This window comes from Brassica oleracea, chromosome C5, assembly GCF_000695525.1.
Source record: "Brassica oleracea var. oleracea cultivar TO1000 chromosome C5, BOL, whole genome shotgun sequence".
In the NCBI taxonomy this organism is placed as follows: domain Eukaryota; kingdom Viridiplantae; phylum Streptophyta; class Magnoliopsida; order Brassicales; family Brassicaceae; genus Brassica; species Brassica oleracea.
The window spans coordinates 21,295,945-21,318,057 of record NC_027752.1 but is presented as its reverse complement, the minus strand read 5'-3'; the positions used below and the strand labels follow the sequence as shown (position 1 = coordinate 21,318,057).

The window sequence follows — 22,113 nt, the reverse complement described above, 5'->3', positions numbered from 1 at the left end:
TATTCAAATGATTACAAAATTATATAAGTAAAAAGTATAATTTAATTAATTATTAAGATTAATATATATATATATATATCGTTTTAAATTAAACTATAAACCATATAAAATACATAAATCTTTTAGTTTCAAAATTTACTTTGAACAATTTTTTGGTAAAAGTTTTGAACGAACATTGACAACTTATTTTTTTCTTAAAAATTATAAACTATTAAAACTATTAATCCCACAATGAAAATTTTGTTATCAGTAATTTAATTTTTTTCTATAAAAGATACAAATGATCAAAAAAAACTATATGGGTAGATATCATCATTTAATAGACATTAATATTAAAAATATACTAAAATATACTACGTATGTTAGTATCATTTAAATTTAATTACATATCCTATCAAATATTAAAAAAAATATTTTTAGATTAATAAAATTGATTTATATGTTCGCATCAATTTAATTATATATTTAATAGTTACTGACTTTTAATACATTAAATAATTTTTATATATAATGTTTATTCCGCGCAAAGCGCGGATCTTAATCTAGTTCATACATAAAATGTTTTAGGATGGTTTTAAAATGAGAAAACTTGCAATTTGGCACACTTTAAGTTGCCAATTTGAAGAAATGACAAACAACTGCAATTAAAGTTAGAGAACAAGGTCACTTTACTTTTACGGCATGTTGAAATATCGTTGCAACCTTTGGGAGACACCGATATTCACTAGTTTGCTATTGTCACACAATAATAATTAGACTACGACGATTTAATTCTTTTTTTTTTTGAGCAACCGACGATTTAATTCTTAACATTTATTTTATAGTTCTACTGTTACAATAAAAATATCTTGAGCACATCCGTAACTGTGCCAGCACTACCTGATTTTTCAACGGTACATGTTATAACTCTGCTGTTGAGCAAGCACTACCTGATTTTTCAAAAAAAAAAAATTAAATTGGAACCATAATTGTGTAAAAAAATAAATACGAACTTGGTCAATAAACTACTTTGCTAAGGGATTAACTCTTCTGCTTTATCATCTCCAAAACCTTCTCTACAACAAGGTAATATGGAGAGAGAGAGAGAGAGAGGCAGGATCCGAAAAATTACATATCGAACCTATACTTTCACTATTCTTGTATTAACTTATTCTCTTACTCCTATTGGGTAGGCATGGGACTTATTATCCGAGATCCGGATTCGATCCGAGATCCGCTCCAAAAATAGGGTATTCGGGATGCCCGGATCCGAATCCGGATAGTAAAATCTTGGATCCGTGCAAACCGAATCCGGATCCGGATATCTTAATTTTTAGGTCCGGATATCCGGATCCGGATCCGTATTTTTAAAATACATTAAATTTTTAAATTTTATTAATATTTATATTTGATATATTAATATTTATACATGAATTAATCTTATAATATTATATTTTAGTTTTTACAATATTATAAACATATATAAATATATTTATAAATATTTAATTTATGTATTAACGTGGCGGAGAGCCTTTTTACTATGGGGGTTGGAGAATTCAGAGTATCATTACACCCAATGTAGTCAGCTCAAAGGAGCCTTTCTATATATTTTTATATGAGAGCACTAAGTTGGAATTGCCAAGAAATGGGAAGTAAGTGGACTATAAGTTATTTAACGGAGATATGGCATAAACATAAGCCGGATTTTTTTTATTTTTATCGGAGACAAATCAAGAGTTTGAGTTTTTCCAGAAATTTCAATCTCATTTCGGATTTGATAATCTGGTCACAGTGGAAAAGGCAAAGGGGGCAGTAATGGTTAGATGTCGTTTAGATCGTGCATTAGCGAATGAGGAGTGGCACACGCTATTCCCCTGTTCGTATACAGAATATTTAGGGATGGTGGCATTCTGGAATCAATTACAATGGGATGGTCCGATAATAGTGAAGGAACATGAACTGGTATAGTGGCAAAAACTAGTAATTGCCGCCATGAAATAGCCAAATGGAGGAAAAATAATCTACCTTATGGGAAGGAAAAAATATCAGACTTACAGAAAGCTCTTGAAGAGGTACAAACAGATGATACTAGATCTCATGAGGATATTATGGAGGTGTCTAGGAAGTTGCAAGAGGCATACAAGGACGAAGAGGAGTACTGGCATCACAAAAGTAGAAATATGTAGTATTCATCTGGAGACCTCAATACAAAATTCTATCACGCTTTAACCAAGCAACGAAGGGTCCGTAATAGGATCGTAGGGCTATATGATGTTGAGGGAAATTGGATTACAGAGAATAATGGAGTAGAGAAAGTTGTGGTTGACTATTTTGAAGAATTATTTACTACAACTTCTCCATCGAAGTTTGATGATTTTCTCTCAAAGGTAACACCGGGCATAACTCCACAGATGAATCAACGATTATTGAGGATAGTGACAGAGGATGAGGTCAGAGAGGCTATGTTTATGATGCATCCAGAGAAGGCACCAGGACCGGATGGCATGACAGCTCTCTTTTTTCAACACTCATAGTGAATGATTTTTTGGTATCTGGAGAAATGGATTCAAGGTTAAATATTACTAATATATGTATGATTCCAAAGACAGAGAGATCTACAAGGATGACGGAGTTGTGACCTATCAGTTTATGAAATGTAGGGTATAAAATTATTTCGAAGGTTTTGTGTCAACGTTTGAAGTTATTGCTACCCTCTCTCGTATCAGAAACGCAATCGGCATTTGTGGCAGAACGACTGATTTCTGATAATATTTTGGATTACGGATCTACAAGGATGACGGAGTTGTGACCTATCAGTTTATGAAATGTAGGGTATAAAATTATTTCGAAGGTTTTGTGTCAACGTTTGAAGTTATTGCTACCCTCTCTCGTATCAGAAACGCAATCGGCATTTGTGGCAGAACGACTGATTTCTGATAATATTTTGGATTACGGACTAATGAGGCGTGTAAAGGAAAGTATATGGCAGTCAAAACGGATATGAGTAAGGCCTACGATAGGGTAGAATGAGAGTTTATTAAGGCATTACTACAGAAAATGGGGTTTCATGATCATTGGATTAAACTAATGGTGGAGTGTATATCATCGGTTCAATATCAGGTCCTTTTAAATGGCCAACATCGGGGCCTCATTGTGCCACAAAGGGGTTTACGTCAAGAAGATCCTTTACCTCCCTATTTATTTATTCTGTGCACCGAGGCTTTGATAGCAAATATTAAGAATGCAGAGAGGGAGAAACAATTAACAAGAATAAAGGTGGCCAGAGCATGCCCTTCAATATCACATTTGCTTTTTGCAGACGATAGTCTCTTTTTTTGTAAAGCTCAAAAATAAGAGTGTCACACTATTCTCAAGATTTTAAAGGAATATGAGATAGCTTCAGGTCAACTAATAAACTTTGATAAGTCTTCAATTCAATTTGGGCACAAGATCGAAGAATCTGTCATACAGGAGCTAAGAGATATTTTGGGCATACAAAATTTGGGAGGGATGGGAACTTATCTAGGACTGCCGGAAAGTCTTGGGGGTTTTAAGATACAAATTTTTGTCTTCGTACAGGATCGGCTAAATAATAGGGTCAATGGTTGGACTTTTAAGTTCTTTACGAAAGTAGGAAAGGAAGTGATCATCAAATTAGTGATTACGGCTTTGCCAAATCACGTGATGTCTTGCTATCGTTTACCCAAGGCTACTGCAAAAAAACTGACGAGTGCGGTAGCAAAATTTTGGTGGAGCCCTGGCGGTAATACAAGAGGAATGCATTGAAAATCATGGGATAAAGTATGTATTAGTAAGGACGATGGAGGTTTAGAGTTTAAAGATATCACTGATTTCAACACAGCGATGCTTGGTAAACAATTATGTCGGCTGATAGAGAAGCCAAATACTTTATTTTCTCGAGTTTTTAAAGGTCGGTATTACAAGAATGCATCACCCCTAGATCCGATTCGTTTATATTCTCCGTCATATGGCTGGCGGAGTATTGTATCTGCTAGATCTCTGGTAAGCAAAGGACTAATCAAAAGGGTGAGAACATGATCCTCTATATCCGTATGGAATGATCCTTGGCTCCCAACCACTCTCCCGAGACCAGCTAATAAAAATCAACACAATCTTTACCCAGACCTTACAGTGGATTCTCTTATTGATCCTCATTTGCGAAGATGGAATTCGCCGGCGCTTCGGGCTTTGGTGGACCCACAAGATGTGAATTTGATAGAAAGTATACCACTGAGTAAAACTCGGATGGCAGATCAAGAAGGATGTCATTTCACAAATAATGAAAAATATACGGTTAAATCTGGATATCAGGTTGATAGGATATACCTAGATAAGGAAAGACCACCATTGGTGTTTGGACCCACAGTGGATATTTTGAAGGCATATTGTTGGAAAATACGGTGTCCACCGAAAATTAAGCATTTTTTATGGCAATTAGTGACAGGGTGCATAGCAGTTAAGAAGAATTTGCATATGAGAGGGATACCCGGACATATCTGTTGTGCAATATGTGGAGCTGAGGAGGAATCGATCAACCATGTTTTTTTTTTTAATGTCCTCCTGCATTCAGGTATGGGCTCTTTCAAAGATTTCAACAAATCCAGCTATGTTCCCAACAAGCTCTCTCTTTGTGAACATAGATCATCTCTTTTGGAGAGTTGTTCCACAGATGGAGGATCATCAATTTGCATGGATATTGTGGTACATCTGGAAAGGAAGAAATAATAAAGTCTTTAGTAATCTGGATGTGGATCCTCTGAATACCCTTAAACTGGCAGAAACGAAATCAAAACTCTAGGCTGAGGCACAAATATTGAATGACAAAAAGAGGACTCCACAGGTAGAGGCTACGGCTCTTCCGTCAATTCCAGGAAGATGGTGTTTTACGGATGGTTCCTGGAAAGAGAATGATATTTTTTCAGGTCAAGAATGGTACAATACCTTAGAAGGATTTGAGGGTTTGATGGGGGCAAGGAATGTCCGAGCTTCCCTCTCTCCCCTTCATGCGGAGATGGAAGCGTTACTATGGGCAATGGAAAGCAAGAAAAACTTACGACAATTTCAGGTTACGTTTGCAACAGATTGTTCTCAATCGGTGAAGATGGTTTCAAAACCAGAAGAATTGCCAACGTTTGCAAGTTATTTGGAAGATATAAACAACCTGAAAGAGAGTTTTTTCCGAGCAGAGATTATCTATGTACCAAGAACGCAGAACAAGAAGGCGGATAGCTTATCCCGTAGTGCTAGGAAGGAAACGTCTTTTGTAGTTCACATGGATCAAGATCTCACAGTGTGGTTCACAGAGTCAATATGAGTTTGTAAAGTTGATGACAAAAAAAAAAATCACAATAAGACACTTTTCACTTGACACACACATTTTCTTTAGTCAAAGACAAAAATATCCTACGAAAAACACAACTAATTCTTGTTATCTCTCCAACCTAAACCTCTTGGAAATTTTAATTTTTAAATTAATAACAAACCCCAAAAAATTACTTTCCCGATCCCAATTCATAAAATTCCATTGATCTTAGAGTAAGAGCTTAGGGGGGTGTATTGAATCTGAAATTTGAAGTGATTTGATTTTTAATGAATTTTCAAATGATTGTAGGAAAATCTGAAAATTTGGTGTGATTTTTGTTAAATAACTCTAGAATTCCATATAAAACCATGGGATTTGAATTTATATTTTTATAACTAAGTGGGGGTTATTGGTTGTTGTATTTTGATGGATTTGAAAATCCGAACTAAATCTAGTGTTATTGGTTCTATGATTTTCAAATCTGTATTAAAATCATGTGTTATTGGTTTAATGATTCATAAATTCTATATCAAATCAAGTGTTATTCAATCGTACGGATTTACTAATATATTTGATTTTATAATGGATTTGAATGGATTTGTTTGGATTTTTCTGTTAAAAAATACAAAGACTCAAATCCGAGGAAAACCTCTGGATTTGCATATTTTACTTGGATTTATAAATAATGTATGAACTTCTAAATCAATCAAAATATATAAACCAATAACACCTCCTAAAGAATTGCTCTCGGACACTCTAGAAACACTTAAAGCACTTTAAAATCTCTAACTTAAATTTTGTTAAAATCCCGCTGGCCACCGTCGACGTCGACTAAAATGGGGTGAAAAAGGCGGTCCTCCAGGATGCTTTCTGCGGAGGTGTACTTAGGCGCTAGTCGGATTCCTTCCGGAGTGTCCGGATTACCTGGATTTTCAAAAAAAAAAATAACGGTGGATTTCAGAGTGTTTTATAAAATGACAAATTGAATAACATTGTATTTCAAAGTATATTTTTAAATCTATGTTTGAATAACACTGGATTTGTCATTTTAATACAAATTAGCTCAAACTCCAAATTTGAATACACCGCCCTTAGAGTAGAGGAGGAGATGATTGTGTGGAACTGCCCGAGGTGGTGGTCAGAGACAGTGGCGAAAGAGGACGGCGAGGATTTGACGGTGGATTGGTGGTGGTTGCCGACGCGTCTTCCTTGCAATTTGAGTCCTCTCTGTCTTTTGATGTTCAGTCTCGTTTCCATATACGAGCTTTCTTGAGTTTAACTATGGCTACCTCTAAAACAAGACCATTGATTCCAAATTGGTAGTCTTTTGTTTCATTCATTCAAGCTCCATTCTTTTAAATATTTCAATTTATTTCTTTTAGTTTTGATCTAATTTTTTGTCAATTTTTATATCGATTTCTGGATGTGATTATGTTTGTAATCTGGAAAATTGCGATTGAAAGTCACTCGATCCTCTCCAACCCAACTTCCACAAAATTACACAAATGGTTCTTATATTTTGGTTAATCAAAATTGCACAGAGGTGGTGGATACAATGGTGGTGGAGGTGGTTACTCAAGAGAAGGAGATGGTGGTGGATACGGTGGAGGTGGGATCATCCTCGAAACCGTCCACGTCCACGTCCACGAAACACATATCTAATAAATTATAAATTACAAAATTTAGTTAAATATTAAAGTATAAAGTACATGGATATGTATATCAAAATAACAAAGAAAAAAAGTTAGATTCCTATACAACTATTATATATTTATTTACATATTAGAAAATGTAATAAGAATGAATTAAATATGATAGGGTGAGAAAAACTAACTAGAACTTAAATTAACTCCTAACTAAACAATATACGTTTGCTAGGAATGGGGTATTTTGAACCTCATTGCATCTTGTTTCAGAGAAAGTGATCTCCAAACAACTTGCGTCTCTGAGCGTAAGAAAAGACACAAATGTGTCGAATAGTGTAATGCACTCTATTATTAATTGTATATTGGTTATGTTAATATTTTTAAGGTTCCTGTACAGCAAAATCAAATCTGAATCCAATAGGATAATAAAGGTTACCTTTGGTTATATGATTACTTTTAGATTATTTTTAGTTTTGATAGAAAATACACAAACTGTTTATTTTTGGTACAAAATTCTAAATTCGTTTCAGATTCATCGGTTATTTGGATATTTTTAGGTTTTTATACATTAGAACCGAACCCACCAAACCTGGGAGGACATAACTTTATATCCATTCGCAAATTTATAATACCCGAACGGAGCCTAATTTCAAAACTCAAAAAACCGATACCTGAAAAAACATATGTACCCGAACGGGACCTGAATGTCAATACATAAACGATTCTATAAACAAATAAAAAATATTTTCTTAACGGTTTTGAATTCTTCTCACAAATGTAACAATTATATTCAAACATGTCAATTTAGTTAACATGTAACATTATTGTTGTCAAATTATTATGGTAAACACAATTAATGAAACAGTGAAAAAGAGTGAAAAAGAATGTAAAAGATATAAGTTCTGTTTTATTTATTTATGTAACAAATTGTGATAAATGCTATTAAATTATTTAGAAAAAGACAATAAATGAAATAGTTAAATTAGTTATAAAAGAAATGAAAACAAATTTAAAATAGATAAATATTATTTTGTATTTCGGTTTTAATAGGATAAATACATATTTCAGACAAAATCATCGGTAGACATTCTTTTCATAGATTTTTCCACTACCCGTTAGTGGAAAAAATAACCCGGAATGATTTCCTTTCAAAGCCAATCTATCTCGATGAATGATTTCCTTGCAATTCTGTCGGATCAATCTAAACAACCCGGAATGGTATGCTAGCCTAAACTGTGAGTATTTCATTCCAATTTCAAACTGAAAAACTAAAGCAAATTTATTTTGATTGAAAATCTAAAACAAGGTTGATTGTTTTCTGATTCTAGATTAGATTTTGGTTTTTGTTTTTCTAAAATCTATTTTTTATCCGATCAAAATTTTGATAAAATAGATTTCCTATTTTTTAGGGAAACAAGATTTTAACTCTTTTGCCATTTCACACATATAAACCAAAATCCAGATTTTATGAGTTTCTAATGCATCCCACGACTATTTTTTTTTCTTTTCTTTTAACAAGTTATTAATTATATTAATATATAAACCCACATCAACCATTTTGTAAAACAAACACAAACTCACGATAATAATCTTATCTACATATCAAACTATTAGAGTTCTGTTTATATTAACCTTGTCGTGTGATATATTATAGTGTCTATTATTTCTATAATAAGTAATATTTCTTATTTTAATCAATTTTAATTACAAGAAAAAGAATAAATAAAATTTAGTTAAAACTAATAAAATACAATTCCCATTTTTTCCAAGAACTAATATTACAGAAAAAAACAAAAACAAATAAAAACATTATTTTATGTGTGTTTTGATAATAGTATTTTATATAGTTTTCATTAAAAACATTTTACTACTAATCATATTTTTCATTTTATTAATTTTAAAAACAAAAACTAAAACTAAAAACCAAAATCCAAAATAACCACGCTTTTCAAAAAAACTAGAAACCAAAATCTAAAAACTGGCAAAACAATCGTCACCTAATTTTAAAACGAAGTGAATACTAATATTAGAATTTTCAACAAGTATTAATAAAATAATGATAATTATCATTGACCCAATTATAAGTATGTTATAATTCACAAAGAGAGAAACCTACTTTTTTAAGAACTCTTTTTGGAACTCTTTTTTTCTAATATTAATATTTTTGCTTCATGCCAAAGTAATGCTTGGAACTCTCTTTTTTTATCTAATATTAATAGTTTTAAAACGAAGTGAATACCAAATTGGTTTCTTTCCTTTTTTCCTTTTTTCTGCTCTCCACCGGAAATCGCTATTTCCTTTTAAAACTCTCTCCTTCACCGTGAGTGGACCCTCCTTCCGGCACCAGTGCTACGGTCTTTGTCTTCATTCCATTTTGGAAAGTCTACCCTCTCTCCCAATCATTATTATTCCTCATTAATTCTCTTCCTTAAAATAAAAAGAATCCCTTTGATTGATTCGTTTGACGATGTCTTTTAAGGAAATTGTTTACGTAGCTTTCCTTTTCATTTAAAATCATCCTTCCTTTCCTACGTTCATACTTTCCTCTTTCTCTTGAAACTTGATTTCCAAGCCAATCACGGTAATGATATCTATCAAAATAATAACGGAATATTGCAACATTAAGTGCAAATTCGCTGGCTCTGCAATAGATCTTTTACCGAAAGTACTTCCCCACGGCCGGTGCAAGATTTCAGTGCAAACAATGGCCGACAAACTTCACAACGCCATACGATCCTTGTCCATCGAAGATGATGATCCGGTAACATTACCAGACGATCCGAAATTCCGGGTTTTTGATGCTAACGCTACCAGTTTGATGGGGAGGCTTTTGAATCCGGATTGCCAACCAATGGCCAAGATGATCAACTATATGCCCACGGCTTGGAGAGTGCATGGTAGGGTACGAGGGATTGCCCTTTCTCGTGACAGATTCCAGTTTATCTTCCAGCGGGAAGAGGATCTCTTAACTGTCTTAAGAGATCGGCCTTGGTCTTACAACCACTGGACAATGCTCTTGGAGAGATGGACCCCAAATCCGCCAGCCTCGTTCCTTACATCTTTGGACGTCTGGATCAGGATAAGGAATATACCGGTGAACTATTATACATCTGATACGATGTATGCCCTCGCTAAGAAGATTGGCAGGGTGGTGGAGTTGGCCTATGACCCAAAGGTTTCGCAAACGACTGATTACGTGCGTGCCAAGGTATGCTTCAATGTGGAGAACCCAGCCTTGGAGGCTAAGAATCTCATAATACCGGAGGAGGTAGTGGTCATTAAGTACGAATATGAGAAGATTCATAAAAGATGTTTCTCATGTCTTCGCTTGACACATGAAAAAGCTCACTGTCCTTTCCTTAAAAGGGCACAGGCGAACAGAGGTGGAACATCTAAAGAAGGGGAAGCTATTAGAAATACTCAGATACCAGCGCTGCTAGCTGCGCCTCTGGAATCGCCTCCGGGTTTTCCTACGATGTTTCCAGAACTATCTAAAGAAGATAGGCAAGCGGCCATGATGTATGTCTCCCATGCGGACGAGACTGAGAGGAGAGCTAGAATCTTACGTGTCCAACATTCCATCGAAAATGCGAAAGATGATGACACAAGTGTGCCTATCAGAATATCCCACAACCTCAACAAAGATAAAGGGCTGGTGTTTGGCTATAGCCATGGTGATGATAGCAACAGCGAGAGCAATAATACCAATACTCTTCATGCTGTCTCGGCCCCTGCTTTGCTAAAAGATAAAGAGGACAGAGCTGCTACCTCTGGGGAACAGAGTGCTTCATCCAACTTTCAGATTAACGGTTCAACGGTTTTCAGATTGGGTAACACTACTTCATCTGGATATACCGGAACTTCGAGTTCTAAAAGGATTGATCGGAAAAGACCACCAGCCTGGGTGAGAAGAGTGAGAACAAACAGGTACGACGCTAGTGCTATTGCTGTTTCACAAGGAGCAGTTCAGCCCATGGAGGGATCGGGGAAACGTAAGCCAGAGGACAATAAGGGTCAGAGCTCAGACTACGTTGGAGCAGAGGGATCTAAGAAACCAAACACAAACAAAATTTCGGTGGCTTCCAGTTTGAAGCCGCTGCCATCCCAATGAGCATACTGAGCTGGAACTGTCGAGGAGCTGGAAGCTCTGAGACAGTTCAACGTATCCGGGATTTTCGTCGTCAGTTTTTCCCGGATTTTTTGTTCTTGATGGAGACGAAGCAAAGGTTTACTTATATGGATGTTCTAAAAGCAAGTTTGGGTTATGATAAACTACATACGGTTGAGCCCATTGGTCGCAGTGGGGGCTTAGCTTTAATGTGGAAAAGCAGTTATGGGGTCGAGATTCTTCACAGTGATAAAAGAATTATTGACCTCAAAATCACAATTGGTTCTATGGTATTTTTTCTATCATGCGTCTACGGAGACCCAGTGAGAGAAAGGCGTAGAGTGGTGTGGGAGCAGTTAACTAACATTGGAATGCATAGAGATGAGGCATGGGTGTTGGTTGGTGACTTTAATGAGTTGATGCATCACGGTGAGAAACTTGGTGGTCCAACTAGAGAGGAGTCCACGTTCTGGGACTTTAGAAACATGGCTGAAGCATGTAAGATCAGAGAGATGAGATTCAAAGGCAACAGCCTCTCTTGGGCCGGTAAGAGAGACAACGTCTGGATACAGTGTCGTTTGGATAGAAGTTTTGGTAATGATGCATGGTTTCGTCTCTTCCCCCAATCATCAACTGAGTACATGAGTATGTGGCCCTCTGACCACCGACCGTTGCGAATTGAGTTTGCACTGGAACCAGAGAGTCTACAAAGAGGACGGTTTTACTTTGATAAGCGGATGTTTGGTAAAAGAGGTGTGGAAGAAGCCATCATTCGTGGTTGGGAGGCAGAGAATGACTCGTCGGATCTAAGTGTTCTAGACCGCATTGCTTAATGCAGAACAGAACTAGCTAAGCTTAAAAAAGCTAGTGACTGGAACTCTAAAACAAAGATCGAACGTCTGCAGACTGAACTTGAAAAAGAATCATCGAAACGGTTCCCAATCTTTGGTGTCTTGAGGAGGCTAAAACAAGAACTTTCTAAAGCATTCTACGAAGAGGAGATTTTCTGGAGACAGAGGAGTCGAGAAGAAGGGCTGAGAGAGGGGGACAGAAACACCACGTACTTTCACAATGTCGTGAAAGGAAAAAAGATAAGGAATAAAATCATGATGTTGAAGGACATATTTGGTAATGATCATTTCACAGAGGGGTCTAAAGGGAACATAGCGGTTGAGTACTTTCGTGACCTCTTCACTAGCTCAAACCCGGTTGATCTGGAAACTTTATTTGAAGGTTTCAACGCCAGGGTGACCACCGAGATAAACGATAGTCTGACGAGAGAAGTGTCACCAGAGGAAATTAAGAAGGCGACGTTTGGAATAAAAGCCAGCAGTTCACCAGGGGAAGATGGTCTCACGGGCTTCTTTTACCAAAAGTACTGGCACGTGGTTGGTCCTAAACTGATCCAGGATGTGCAAGGTTTCTTTCGAACGTCTATCCTCCCGGCTGGTTGGAATCATACACAGCTATGCTTGCTAGCTAAGGTTACTGATCCCACAGAGATGAAGGTCATGAGGCCCATAAGTCTTTGTACTGTCCAGTACAAAATTATCTCGAGGATTATGTGTAAAAGACTCAAGCTGATACTCCCAGAGATAATCTCAGAGACACAAGGAGCCTTTGTGGGAGGCCGACTTATCACAGACAATGTGATCATCGCACATGAGCTAGTGCACGGTCTGGGTACGAACGAAAAGATTGGTAGCCAGAGTATGGCTGTGAAAACAGACATGTCGAAAGCCTACGATCGAGTAGAATGGAACTTCCTGGAGGTTTTGTTGGAGAGAATGGGCTTTGATAGAAAATGGGTAAGTTGGACAATGGCTTGCATAAGCACTGTCTCTTTCTCGGTGTTACTAAATGCTCGATCACATGGATTCATCAAGCCTGAAAGAGGGATAAGACAAGGAGATCCTCTTTCCCCTTTCTTATTTATCCTTTGGAAGCGTTGGTTCATGTTCTGAATGCGTTTGAAGCAAAAGGGAAATTACATGGGATCAAGCTAGCTACATCTAGTCCTCCAGTCCATCACTTGCTGTTCGCCGATGATAGCTTATTGCTATGTGACGCGGATGTCATAGAAAGCGAGGAAATAACCAGATGTTTGAAACTATATGGAGATGCATCTGGACAGTTAATCAACAAGGCCAAGTCGTCAATTATCTTTGGAAAAGGCATTGGGGATCAAACTAAGGCGGATGTCAAGCTAGCTTTGGGCATCGACAAGGAAGGGGGTGAAGGGACTTACTTGGGGTTGCCTGAGTGTTTCAAAGGCTCAAAACAGGACCTTTTAAGTTTCATTAAAGAGAAGCTGGAAGGCAGACTCCAAGGCTGGTACTCTAAAACCCTATCGCAAGGTGCAAAAGAAGTACTGTTAAAATCAGTGGCCTTAGCACTTCCAGTTTATGCTATGTCAGTGTTCAGGTTACCCAAAGATCTGTGTGCGAAGATCACTAGCGCTATTGTGGAGTACTGGTGGAGCAGTGGAGATAAGAAAAGAAAGATTCCATGGGTAGCGTGGCAAAAACTATGTAAACCTAAGGAGCAAGGAGGTCTTGGCTTCCATGATATTGGCAAGTTTAATCAAGCTCTACTAGGGAAACAAGCATGGAGAATCTGGAACAATCCAGACTCATTGGTGGCCAAAGTACTCAAAGGTAAATACTTCAGAAGAGGCAACTTCCTGGAATGTGGTTTGGGCTCGCGTCCTTCCTTTGTGTGGAGAAGCATCATGCATGGCAGAGAGCTCCTACAACAAGGTCTTTTTAGACATACTGGAAATGGTATCAGCTCCAACGTGTGGGTTGAAAAGTGGATTATTGATACTATTCCTCGACCGCCAATGTACAAAGCAAACAGTGTTGTTAACTTGGCCCTTAAGGTATCTGATCTTCTTATCGAGGGGACTAGCGTTTGGAATCAACCCTTGCTAAGACAAACCTTCACGCCTGAGGATGTCCAAAGGATCCTGTTGATAAAACCTTGTGTGAATCAGGAAGATTCAGTCCGATGGGGTTTCAGTAAAGATGGAAGATACAATACTCGGAGTGGATATAAGCTCTTAGAAGCCCTGACTGACTTCAATCATCCCCAAGCTCGCGTCTTGCCACCGATCGAAAAACAGTTGTGGAAGAATCTCTGGAAAATCAAAGCGCCTCCAAAGATTAAACACTTTATTTGGAGAGCTCTATCGGGAGCTTTGGCAGTTAAGGAGCGTCTTACCACTCGGGGTATTCAGATTGATACCACTTGCTCTAACTGTTCAAGAGAATCTGAAAGCATTTGCCATATGCTTTTCGTTTGTGAAAAGGCAAAAGAAGTTTGGGACCTTGCCAACATTCCATTACCTCAAACTGGTTTTTCAAGGAACTCTGTATTCCTAAACTTCTTACATCTCTTGAAGGTATACAATTCAAATGAGGGGGATTCCAATACGCGAAGTGTTTTCCCTTGGCTTGTATGGGAATTATGGAAGGCGAGGAATGCACTGGCCTTTGAAAACAAGACGGTAACGGCCTACACCATTGCATCTAGGGCCTTTGAGGAAGCTTCCTCATGGCAGAAGACCATGATCCTCAAGTCAAACACGGAGATAGTAGATGATGTGGTAAGAACAAAAGAACCTATTGGGTGGATTAAGCCACCGTCTGGATGTTTGAAGTGTAACGTGGGTTCATCATGGGTAGACCCTCATCACCCGAGTGGAGCTTCGTGGATTCTTCGTGGAGAAGATGGTCAAACCATTATGCATAGCAGACGTTCATACTCCTTCATGCGATCCAAAGCGGAAGCAGATCTATGGGCAATGCACTGGGCGGTGGAATGCATGCATAACACTCACCATGTCAACGTTATCTTCGAAGCTTCATCTGAACAACTCCATAATGTCCTTTCTGAGCCATTTTACCACCTTGAGTTCACTGTTGTGGTGCAATCTATAAACCAACTTCTCAATGGGATTAATGGATGGAGCCTTAACCACGCCTTGCAAGAACGTAATGAGGCAGCTGCAACTATCGCCGTGAGTGTAACACGAGATCGGCGCTATCAATCATACATGGCACAGCATGAACCTGCTTGGCTTCACCATCTGCTGGCCCTGGAAGCTTCTTCCAACTAGAGGAAGGGTCGACCTTTCACCCTATACGCTCGTATGTTTCCTCTTACATTATCATTTTCTTACACATCTTTCTTGGATACCTACTGGCATCCTTTGTTTCAGCTTTGTCGTTTTATTTTCGGTGTTTCCTTTGTGAACATCATACTTGTCCTCGTTACTTTGTTTCTCAGTGTTATAAAAAAAAAACGAAGTGAATACTAAGTTTTTTTTTATGAAATCTTTTTAGGGCAATTCTCCATAATGACATTTTTGAAGTTTTTGTCTCCAAAATAGCATCAGAAAGAGAAAGTCACAGAAATGACATTCATTAATGGGTAAAATGTCTCTAATACCCTTGATTTAAAATCAATTAAACAAACAGAAAAAAAAAAGAAAAAATCAGAACCGCCTCTCTCTCGCGCGACGCGACGGCGATTCTTCTTCTCGATCTCTTCGACGCGACGCGACGGCGGCGACGCTCTCCGATTTCGTTTTATCATTTCCGGTGATCATCTCACGAAGATTCGACTCTCCAAGGTATGATTCCTCTTCTTAGGGTTTCCTATTTGGGGATTTCGATTTGTTGTTTGAATATTTGATGTTCCGAGTTCTTTTTGTTGATAATTTGTTCCGATTTGATATTGCTTCAAAGCTGAGTGGTGTGTGTTGTTCTTCGTTTTGTTATAGTTCTCTTGTTAATCTAAAATTTTTAAAATTTCATAGTTAAGAACACACACAAAAATTGTAGCTTTTTCTTATGCTTTAATCGTTATTATCAATGGTTTATGAAGAAAAAGTACAATTTTACTTTGTGTTTTCGACTTGAAATTTACTTAGTGTTTTGAATGTTTTATGTTCATATTTCTTCTTTTATCAAGATTTAACTGTTTCATATTCAGATTTTTTATTGAGTCTTATTGTGTCATTTGGTTAGATTAGGTGATATGATATTGTTTCAAACCTCTGTTTTGATGTTTTAATTCTCTTGTCCCTCTAAAATCAGATTAGCAGTTGTTAGATTATAGTATCTTAAACTGAGTTGTGTAGTGAATTAGTCGTTAGTAGGGATGCGTTTGAAATGAGATTAACTTTGCCCATTAGGAGAATTTTGTACAATTATGTTGATGCCATCTTGAGTCGAAACTGGTGAAAGTTGTAGCTCTTTCATTATGTCTTGATCCATTACACTATTCTTTCGTTGGTAGGCTCATGATTTCATTCATGACCATGTTGGTTGTTTGTTTATGATGTTTCTTTGATATTTCGAGCTCTTTTTGTTGCTAATTTGATTTCCGGAAGTTTGAAATTGTTTTCAGGATATCTTTCCTGATTGGTTTCCATATGCTATTGTAAGATTTGTTTATGTTCTTTGGGTTTCATTTTTTGTCGTAGCTTGCATCTGGGACTCCAATAAACGGAAAGGGAGTGGTTATCTTCAAGTATCCATCTGATCCAACCGTTACCTTGGTTTACCTTTCTGCTGCCTTTCTCATTGCATGCATCGTAGCTGGTCTGTTCTCAAGTCTGTCTTGTTCAAAAAGCACCAGCTTCTTTATCATCATCATTGGGAACACAAGCTTTTGAGGTAATGTATTCTGTTCTTTTCAACATAAAGTTGATTCTGATGATTATGTGGGATTTGCTTGTGTTCGTGAGTGTTTTGCTTGTGAAAACTTGTGGAATTTTTTTTATCTTTCATCTTCTGAAAGGCGTTTCGTAGTTTCAGGATAGCTTTCCAGAAAATTCGATAGTTTTATGTGCTAGAAATTTAAGTTCAATGTTTTTCTCAATGTGTATCTCATACAGTTTCTTGTTGTCTTATAGGATGATCCAAACACTTGGACTTATGTTTCTCCTCCAAATTTGACAAAAAGAGTATATGCTCGTTCTTGTGCTTCCTTTTTATTGTTTTAGGAAGAATTTGTAGATATTCAGGAATGTCTTCCTGATTTTTGTTGAACTTGCACAGACTGACACAGAGTCGATGGATGAGACGGCTTTTAAACGCGGTGAAGCAGATCTTGATCAAGCAGCTGGAATTGTTGACAAAGAGGTAAATTTTTAATTTTCAAAATTAAAGTTGAATATACAGCCTATATCAAAATGGACTGATATCATTGAATCTAAATCATAGCAAACTGAAAAAAGCAGAGTTCAAACTCTCTTTACGGTCGGTGAGAATGTGGAGATTGCATCTGGTCGAAAATGGTATCCAGGAAATGTGTTGAAGACAGATATGCGTAATGGAGTTGAGATGGTGAAGGTTGAGTACTCAACACTGTTTCAGGACAAAAAGAAAAAGACAAAGAGACTTCAGGAAAGTGTATCCAGTGACAGAATCCGTCCTCAACCACCATCTGAGAAACCTGAAGAGACGAAAAGTTTGGAACTGATGGATAACGTGGAGGTATACCACAATGACGGCTGGTGCAGTGCTAGAATAGTTTGTTTTGTGTTCTTATAGATTATCATTGTTACATTAGCATCGTATAAACTATAAACTATTATTTTCTTGAGTTTTTTTTTAAGTACACACAAGCTAAGCTTCTGCGATGATTCCATTTACTCTCTTTCTCTTATTAGCTACGCAAAATTAACATTTTCTATTGCTGCTATGCAAAGTGAGACTGTGATGAGTTTGCTTGTGAAAACTTGTCTGTTTTTTTTTCTTTAGTTTCTGGAAGGACTTCCATAGTTTCAAAACAGCCTTCCAGAAAATTCGATACTAGAAAATTTGAACTTTTTTTAGCTTGGTGAAGCAGGACATGAACATGATGAGAGATTCAATACCTGAATTACTAGCACTGCCTGAACTCAAGCATCCTATTGGATCAGAGCCAAAGCCAAAAATGACAATAAACCAATACTCGACCGCTGCTTATATCAAAACAGGTCCGCCTATTATCAAGCCAGAAGAGTTTGACAGAATCCGAAGGACTTTTATGGGACCTGTTATCAAGCTGCTGAGAGGACTTTAAAAGATGTGGAATTTTTGGAAGGTTTTGAACATGTTCTGGAATGTCTTCCTGATTGTTTTTGCAGGAGCCATTGGATGGATCACACGCATCTCCATTGTCTCAACAGATTGAGACTCAGGTGTATTCTCCTAACTCGGCACAACACGTTTGTGCTCAAAGTACTGTTTTAACAGTTTGTGTGTTTAGAAGCAATGTTTGGAAGCTCTTGTACATATTCATGATGGCTTTCCTGATTTTTTGCAGATTGAGAAAGAGCAATTGAATGAGGCACCTGATGCTCATACTCAAGTTTTTCCTCAAATGTGACACAACATGTATATGCTCAAATGAACTTTTTTAGATTTGGAGTAAACTTTAGTACAATTTAGTTGAAGAAAATCATACAAACCTTAACACACAACCGACATGTTCCATCAAATGCTCTAATCTTGCCGATGAAACTTTTGAGCTGGTGAGTATTTCCTATGGAGATTGGGGGAAAACCTTCAACAATACTCTTCAAGTCCAACGAAATCTCATAACTCAAACTTATTTCTTCCTCTTTAATACTAAAATCTTCGGAGACAATCTTCATCAAATCTTTGTACTGAAGATCTTCTTCTATGTAAATGAAAAATGCATTTATATTCGTATCAACATTAAACTCCCACTGGAGAGATTCTTTTGAGCTCCATTGTCTACAGACACAAAAAAACTTCAGCCATAATCTGTTAAAAAAATCACAAGAAAAACTCAAAAATATGTTAAAAAGTTGTTTATACAACTATTTCAATCAAAGAGAACAACGATAAAATACTATTTCAGATTAATTGCCTCTCAGCAGAAGCTAATAACATCATTACATATCAAACGAAAAGCTTCAAACAATCTGATAATAAAGTTTGCTAATATCAATGTATCATAGATTAAGGATTTCGTATCTGAGCTAAAATAAAAACAAATCGTCACAAGCTTAAAGCTTAACAGCCCGATTCACAAGAAGACAACTCCAAACATCAAATTGAGAATTGAAAAAGTAACATTGATATGAGATACCTTTAATACGATGAAATCAAAAGTATAATTGAGACAGCGGAGCAACGATTGAATCTAAGGAAAACAAACGAAGATGATGACGGTAGAGATAATGGCGGAGGAAATGACCGACAGCGGAGATAATGGCGATGGATATGAGTTACGCCGGAGATGATGATGTCGGGGATGAAAGACGACGTCGAGAGTCGGAGAAACGACGCCCAGAGTCAGAGACGACGTCGATTTTGAAATCCTGATTTCAATTTTTTGTTTTAATTTAATTAATCAGAGAGGAGAAAAGGGGCATAAGGGTAAATGATCTCATTAAATGAAACTCATTTTTGTGATTTTTGGCCTTGAATGCTAGTTTGGGAAGAGAAACTTGGTTTGAATCTATCTAGGGCTATTTCTCATCTTTTTATCTAAAACTATTTTTAATAAAAAAAGAAAATCAAAAAATCAGAGAGAAACAGCCTTATAGAAAAATAGAAAATCAGAAAACTCTAATGATCTTTTTTGCTTCGTGCCAAAGTAACACAGCTATGACCGTATGACGTACTAGTGCTCTTCTCGTTCGAAGGGAACCGAACATACAAGAATACTGTCCAAACTCCTCTAAAACTTTTATTCTTCACACATGTCGGATCACAAAAGGACAAAATCATGTCGTTGATCATAATCTGAGCATCATTATCCTTATCGATTCCAGCTTCTATCAGACTATCAGCAAATAATAAAGTTTCTCTTTGTTCAGAGAATATTCATGTTCGACAAATTCGTTCGATGAGAAGGAGAATGAACCCTTCTTGGTACTACCACAGTCACGTCGGAGTATCTCTGTCTCGACGTTCATGGTCAAGTCGTCTGCGTATCGTTGTTGCTCCAGACGGTGATTAATTTTGTATTCAAGAAGAGGGGATCCAAAGTTCATCTTTGGTATTGCTGATTTGCTGAAGTTGTTTCTCTTAGAATAATGGTGTGGGTTTTAGGCTTCTGTTATTTTATAGTGTGAAGATCGTTTCGCTTGTTTTGTTTTTCCATTTGATATGTTGCATTTTTCCGTTTCGCATGTTTTATGTTTCCATTTTTTAATTATGCTTTTTTAATATGTTAATTATGCCTTTTTCAACGTCATCAACATGATGAAACTAGAATAACGATACCAAAAGAGCGCTCTTCCATAGACTTGAAAACCCTCAGCACATTCTTGACTTATACCTAACAATGTGAGAAGATTAAAGAAGATATTGGGAGCTAATCGAACACGAAGACTTTTGGTTAGAAACAATCAAACCAAAGAGACACATTTGTGCAACAACATCCATGTTCCCTCAATGCTTAATACATATATATATTGTTCCCTCAATGCTTAATACATATACAAGCGATCATACAAGCAATAAATGTTGGGGAAAGCGGGCAAGAGGCGAAGCGGAATGTAACGGTCGTAATCCCCTGACCTTGTGTGAACCTGTGAGGAAAATACTTCGACGATAGCAGGATATAGTATAAGCAATAACTAAATGAGACAAGCACTTTTTACGTGGAAAACCTCCTCGGTGTGAGAAGGAAAAACCACGGGACCGTAGTCCACTCAACAATCCACTATATAAATGTATGTGAGTACAACCACGTCCTCCCTGTTCAACAACCTGAACAGAACAAAGACTCAAGCTACAAAGAGCTACCTCTAACATAAGAACAACAACAACAAGAGAGCAACACAAAGCTTCAAAACCAGCAGCAACCAAACGACTTCAGCTCACAAGGATTTCGGTAACCAGAGACTAATCCCACCGTACAAATCCAAGATAAACCAGTCAAAAACACCTCTGCCAAATTTCAGATCAATCAGAGAAGATCTCACCGTCGGATTTACCAAACACTCAAGACAGCACTGCTGAAGAACTGTGACGACCAGCTTCACTAAAACCAAGACAACAGAAGATCCAACCGTTGGAATCCAAATCCCTTCGGTGAACCTTTAACCCACTGACTGAAAAAGCATTCCACAAAATATCAGCCCGATCAGGATCCGTTTGACCCTCCAAATCTGCCTTGAAAAACCCAGACGAAATTCTGCCTCCTTCCCTCTTTTCTCTCTTTTGTCTTTTTGTTTCTTGTAAGTCTCACCATAAAAATTAGGTCAAGAGACTATATATATATGTGTCTCACTAACCCTAAGAACCTCCAAGGCCCAATACTAATCTCATGGACTAATACCAATGACCCAACTTCTAAGTTTGGTTATCACCAACCAAATCCAATGGGTTTCCTCCATCTAAAAGGAACCCAACAAACTCCCCCTCCGATTAGGTGGAGGAAACAGCCATTCCAGCTATCCCTCGGCATACTTCAAGTTTTCCCCTCGGCAAAGGCTTTGTCATCATATCAGCTCCATTATCATCCGTATGAATTTTCTCAAGTTCCACTTCCTTAGAAGCAACCACATCTCGTATCCAATGATACCTCCTCTGAATGTGTTTTGATTTCGAATGAAATGTAGAGTTCTTCCCGAGACAGATGGCGCTTTGACTATCACAAAGCAACACATACTTTTCTTGCTTGAAACTGATCTCTTCACAGAAGTTCTTCATCCACAACAACTCTTTACAAGCTTCAGTTGCAGCAATGAACTCTGCCTCAGTGGTAGATAGTGCAACACACTTTCGCAGCCTTGACTGCCATGCCACAACTCCACCCGCAAATGTTACCAAGTAACCCAAAGTAGGCTTGCTAGAATCAACATCTCCAGACATGTCAGAATCAGTGAAACTGACCAGAAAAGGCTTCTTACCCCCAAATGTAATCTTCAGATCAGAAGTCCCTCTGAGATATCCCAAAATCCACTTCACATCATTCCAATGTTCTCTTCCTAGATTGGAGATAAACCTGCTGACAACTCCAAAGGCGTAAGCTAAATCCGGTCTTGTACAGACCATGGCATACATCAAACTACCCACTGC

General features: G+C 37.4%; 3 protein-coding genes across 3 annotated transcripts; 2 read left to right on the top strand and 1 right to left on the bottom strand.

The window, feature by feature from the left end:
* The first annotated feature begins 9,652 nt into the window (after positions 1-9,652).
* On the top strand, positions 9,653-11,059 carry LOC106344763 (uncharacterized protein At4g02000-like). The gene has a single exon (XM_013784075.1). It carries the CDS (start codon positions 9,653-9,655, stop codon positions 11,057-11,059), a length of 1,407 nt encoding a protein of 468 aa, XP_013639529.1.
* A 1,103-nt stretch (positions 11,060-12,162) lies between these two features.
* LOC106344762 lies at positions 12,163-18,439 on the top strand. Its single transcript, XM_013784074.1, has 8 exons — positions 12,163-12,864; positions 12,951-15,083; positions 16,980-17,030; positions 17,125-17,208; positions 17,290-17,562; positions 17,918-18,106; positions 18,198-18,278; positions 18,377-18,439. The coding sequence occupies exons 1-8, from the start codon at positions 12,163-12,165 to the stop codon at positions 18,437-18,439; spliced, it is 3,576 nt and encodes a 1,191-aa protein (XP_013639528.1).
* Positions 18,440-18,497: 58 nt separating this feature from the next.
* LOC106344761 lies at positions 18,498-20,078 on the bottom strand. The gene is given in 3 exon segments (XM_013784073.1): positions 18,498-18,810; positions 19,742-19,863; positions 19,866-20,078. Coding segments are annotated over 3 exon segments (648 nt in total).
* Positions 20,079-22,113: the final 2,035 nt, after the last annotated feature.

What these genes read in the sequence shown, in the direction of transcription:
- LOC106344762 (XM_013784074.1), top strand. Translation starts at nt 12,163, where the DNA reads ATGATGTTGAAGGACATATTTGGTAATGATCATTTCACAGAGGGGTCT. An exon ending in CTGGAATTGTTGACAAAGAG is followed by an intron (nt 17,209 to 17,289) that starts GTAAATTTTTAA and finishes TCTAAATCATAG; the next exon opens with CAAACTGAAAAAAGCAGAGT. An exon ending in GAAGGACTTTTATGGGACCT is followed by an intron (nt 18,107 to 18,197) that starts GTTATCAAGCTG and finishes TTGTTTTTGCAG; the next exon opens with GAGCCATTGGATGGATCACA.
- LOC106344763 (XM_013784075.1), top strand. Translation starts at nt 9,653, where the DNA reads ATGGCCGACAAACTTCACAACGCCATACGATCCTTGTCCATCGAAGAT.